This window comes from Scomber japonicus, chromosome 4 (genome assembly GCF_027409825.1).
Source record: "Scomber japonicus isolate fScoJap1 chromosome 4, fScoJap1.pri, whole genome shotgun sequence".
Lineage (NCBI taxonomy): Eukaryota > Metazoa > Chordata > Actinopteri > Scombriformes > Scombridae > Scomber > Scomber japonicus.
In genome coordinates, this window is record NC_070581.1 from 34,077,866 (window position 1) to 34,082,865 (window position 5,000).

The 5,000-nt window shown below is 43.0% G+C and overlaps 1 protein-coding gene and 1 long non-coding RNA gene across 2 annotated transcripts in view; one reads left to right on the forward strand and one right to left on the reverse strand.

Annotated features, from left to right (window-relative positions):
* Positions 1-2,795, reverse strand: part of ptpn18 (protein tyrosine phosphatase non-receptor type 18) — a gene marked incomplete at its 5' end in the record, with an annotated part of 14,731 nt that extends 11,936 nt beyond the window's left edge. The window contains 2 exons of the mRNA XM_053318113.1: positions 521-629; positions 2,676-2,795. Of these exons, the coding sequence (XP_053174088.1) occupies positions 521-629; positions 2,676-2,795 (229 nt within the window). The remainder of the gene's footprint in view (positions 1-520; positions 630-2,675) is intronic.
* A 687-nt stretch (positions 2,796-3,482) lies between these two features.
* Positions 3,483-4,722, forward strand: LOC128357840 (uncharacterized). The gene is made up of 3 exons (XR_008321230.1): positions 3,483-3,532; positions 4,116-4,455; positions 4,695-4,722. It is a non-coding gene; the product is annotated as an uncharacterized LOC128357840 (long non-coding RNA).
* Positions 4,723-5,000: the final 278 nt, after the last annotated feature.

The following is a 5,000-nucleotide window of genomic DNA, read 5'->3' on the forward strand; positions in this document are numbered from 1 at the left end:
ACTTCTCACTTGATTTCTAACCTCAGTAAACGTTTTCAAAATGTGTTTATGGTCTCAATCGCTAGTTTAAAGCCTTCTTCAATGCAGTATGATGTTCATTTGGGACATTTTGGCCTCCCTGATTTTATATGTGACAATAAAGCAGGGTATGCATTAGGGCGTGGCTACGTCCTGATTGACAGGTTGATTGACCAATGTCCTCGAGATCCTGCCCTCGTAACCATAGCAACCTCCCCGTTCCACCCATGGCCCCACCTCATGCCCATATAAGTAGAATCCGTGTTTTTATTTTTCCCAGCATGCACCTGAAATTTTCAAGATGGCGCTGCCTAGATTAGAAACTATTGGCTTCCAAGCAGCAGTCCACAAACCAATGGGTGACGTCACGGATGTTACGTCTGTTTCTTTTATATAGTCTGTGGTCAAAACACACTAAAACACACACACACACACACAGTGAAGGGTGGAGGGACATGAGGACCACAGAAGAAGAAAGAGGAGGACAGGTGTGGGGTCTTACATGGCAGGATGTCTTTGTATCTGTTCTTCTTGATGTTCTCTTTCAGCGCTCCGGCTTCATTCGTCTGATTCAGCTCCTTCTTTAACTTCAAGGCCTGTAAACGCACCGTCTGTCTCACACACACACACACACACACACACACACACACGCACACACACACACACACACACACACACACACACACACACACACACACACACACACACACAGGGTTACACATGAGAACCAGTGATGTACTACTACTACTAGTCCATAAAGTACTACTACTACTACATAAAGTACTACTAGGCCTACTACTACTACTACTACATAAAGTACTACTACTACTACATAAAGTACTACTAGGCCTACATAAAGTACTACTACTACTACCAGGGGCGGCACCAGAAAAACTTGACTGCAGGTGCTATGGGGGTGCTCCTAGAAATACAGTATTTGTAGTTCACACACATAAACAGTAGTGGATATGCAACGTTAATATTGTTTTTAAAGTGTTTTTATACACAAATTGAGAAACAACAGGATTTCAATTACATTATCTTAGAATTAGATGTTAAACTAAAATGAAAAATCTGAAGGCATTTTTCATCCACACATCCAAACATTTATTTTACCACTGTCAGATCATGGGAATAAAACTCAGTTTTATGAAATTATCCAAAGGCATTTGACATGCACATGAAAAAGTAACTCGTATTTTTTAAACATGTAACAGAACACGTAGAATGAGGCATTAATGAGACCACTATCTCAAAACACAGCTGCAGGACAGTGGGAACACAACCATATGGGTCCATCAATAAATGGTTAAAACCATGAGGTTTGAGCCATATTGTTCATACCATGCACGATTAAAACTCCTTCACTGAGTACCAAATGTCTGTTTTGGGAAACTGCGTACAGGGCGCCGTGGTCCTTCATCCGGAATTTGGCTGAGATCATGCGGTCCATAAGCTGTGCGTGGAGTGCTGTCAGCATCAGCGAGCGCGAGTCCCCCGCTTATGGACGTTACCTCCTCGGCCCCAGCGGTGGGCTTCCCGGTCGCCGGCAATACGTCCCCGGCCCTCGGCGTGAGCGGCTCCCCATCTGACTCTGAGGTACTGCTGCCGCTCCGGTCCATAACGGTGTCTTTCTCCACATCAGTAACCGTAGCCGGGCCATCTGATATCGCGGCGGTGCCGTCGGATTCCACAAAGTTGTTGTTGCTGTCGAGAGGTTGGTCCGGTATGTTATCGGTCTTTCCTCTGGGGTCACTTTTTGGCGAAGTAGTCCGTTTTCTTTTATTTGAGATGAGGAAACGCTTCATTTTGCAGCCGATACATCAAGCTACTCATGAAGCTACTAGCCAAACATACATGGTGCCCAAATACGTGACTCCTGACACTTCAACTTTGACCTCGCGTTAATGTCAAGAAAATGAAATATACTTTGTAACACAATTTATTTTATTCTTTTTTAGGCAGAAATCAGATACAAGTGGCACAAGATAAAATGTCTTAAAAAATATATTGTATTTAATTAATTTTTATTTGATTTCATGGGGGTGCTGAGCCACCACTAGGGGGAGCTAAAGCACCTGCAAGCCCCTCCTTGGTGCCGCCTATGACTACTACTAATACTACTAATACTACTACTAGTCCATAAAGTACTACTACTACTACTACAGTCAGGAGCTCAAAGTAGCAGTCAGTGTGTGTGTGTGTGTTCATACTGAGCATTAGATCCTTCATAATGTTTACAGGAAGTGATGGAGGACTAAACCCACAGTCCTCCTTCTGTGTGGAAACATGGATTTAATGCAGCTATGACATCATGTGTTAGCTAACAGAGTGTAGTAATGATGAAAGGTGTAGTAAGCGATAATAATCCAATACATTTTTTGTCAAAATCACCAAATCTCTCCTCACTATCCGCTAGCTGTCCCTTCGAAGTTCCCGTTGAAAAAAGTCTGGTTTCAATACAGGGAGCGTTCATGCGCGTTCACGGTCAGACAGAGAGGAAGGAGGGTGGGGAGGGTGACATAGCGAGAAACGTCTGTTAGGACCATTACAACCGTTAGGACTGTTATAAACATAGTGGAGAAGGAGAAGTGACCAAGAAACATCCAGAGAGGAGAAAGTTAGAAGAACATTTAATATAAAAGAAGAACTTTGACCAGACAAGGACCCGCAGACACATCAGTGTGGTTTAATAACGGCGGAGAGACAGGCGGACATCCGGCGGAGGGATAGACGGAGGGATAGACGGAGACCCGGACGGAGACCGGCGGAGGAATAGACAGAGACCCGGCAGAGAGACGAACGTAGACCCGGCGGAGGGACAGAGAGTGAAGGCGGACGCTGCTCTGCCGGACAGGTGAGTAACATCAGCTCTGCTTCACATAAACTGTTATAACGTTACCTGCTGACATTCAGCTCACTGTCTAGTTAGTCAGGATATGTTGTTGTTGTGATGCTAGCTGTAAAGTAGCACAGTTGTTACTACAGCTGTTTGACGCTCTGCACGTTAGCATCGCGTGCTAACGTCACCTACAACGTAGCTGCTGCTAGCTGCTCGCCGTGTCGCTGGTGTTTGTTCACTGCTTTCAAAGTGTTTACAGTCATGAAGACATATAAACTCAGGTTAGCTATCACAGTAATCTCACATGAGTCTGAGACGCTGTCTGGTGTTAGCCAGGCTAGCCACCTGTACTATCAGAGCTATACATGCTGCTATCAAACTGTAGCTTCGCAGTGGTTACGTCCGTTGCCATGGTAATGCGCGTCCATGAACTTTGGGGGTGGAGCCTCAGAAGGAGCAGGAAGGGAGGGGGGGGGGTTCACTCAAATATCAACAACTTTTCTCCTCTTTTCCCCACATCGCTACTATAGCTTTAAGACTGCAGATTAGCATGTAGTGTTTTGTTGTTTTCTGTTACTACTACTACTAGTACTCCATAAAGTACTACTACTAGTCCATAAAGTACTACTACTACTACTAGTACTCCATAAAGTACTACTACTACTACTACTAGTACTCCATAAAGTACTACTACTACTAGTCCATAAAGTACTACTACTACTACTAGTACTCCATAAAGTACTACTACTACTACTAGTCCATAAAGTACTACTACTACTACGACTAGTACTCCATAAAGTACTACTACTACTAGTCCATAAGGTACCACTACTACTACTAGTACTCCATAAAGAACTACTACTACTAGTACTCCATAAAGTACTTCTACTACTACTACTACATAAAGTACTACTACTACTACTAGTACTCCATAAAGTACTACTACTACTAGTCCATAAGGTACTACTACTGCTACTACTACTCCATAAAGAACTACTACTACTAGTACTCCATAAAGTACTACTACTACTAGTCCATAAAGAACTACTACTACTAGTACTCCATAAAGTACCACTACTACTACTACTAGTCCATAAAGTGCTTCTACTACTACTACTACATAAAGTACTGCTACTACTACTACTACTACTAGTCCATAAAGTGCTTCTACTACTACTACTACATAAAGTACTACTACTACTACATAAAGTACTACTACTACTAGTCTATAAAGTACTACTACTACTACTACTAGCAGATCTTTTAATATTCAGTATGAACAGGAGGAATGATGACAGAGAGGGAAACCTGACTGCTGCTTTAACACACTGGGAACAAACAGTGATGTTAGCTTAGCTTAGCTTAGCTTAGCTTAGCTTAGCATTGAAACTAGCAGCTTGTTTCCTGGTTTAAAGTCTAAAGTCCTCTGTGATAAACTCTCGTTATCTGGTTTGTTTAATCTGGTTTCAGATGGAGAGTCACGCTCTGTAAAAACACACCAGCTCTGTCATGGTGGTGTGATGCGTTCAAAGACCTGGTGACTCATTGGACTGTGCAGAGCCTCAATGCTGCGGTGTGTGTGTGTGTGTGTGTGTGTGTGTGTGTGTGTGTGTGTGTGTGTGTGTGTGTGTGTGGTGTTTATTGTCAGATAACCCCAGCGGCATTATGGGTAACATTATCTGCACCGTAGAACAGTTTAGAAGAGTCACATCCTCATTTTCTGAGCTCGCAGTGAAACACACACACACACACACACACACACACACACACACACACACACACACACACACAGACACACACAACCTGGAAACAGAGAGAGTGTGACTGTAATGAGACTTTAACCCTTTATGTCTGAGCACTGAGGAGCTCTGGCTTCAGAGGGTTTAACACTAAATGTCATTTAGATGTATTTTGTCTATGTGAGAATACAATGCAGTGTGTGTGTGTGTGTGTGTGTGTGTATGTTAGTGTGTATATATATGCATGTGTGTGTTACTGTGTGTGTGATTGTGTTTCTTATTGTGTATATGTGTGTGTCGGTGTTTATGTGTGTGTGTGCATATATACATATGGGTGTGTTATTGGGTGTGTTAGTGTCTATGTATATGCATGTGGTAGTGTGCGTGTCAGTGTGTGTATA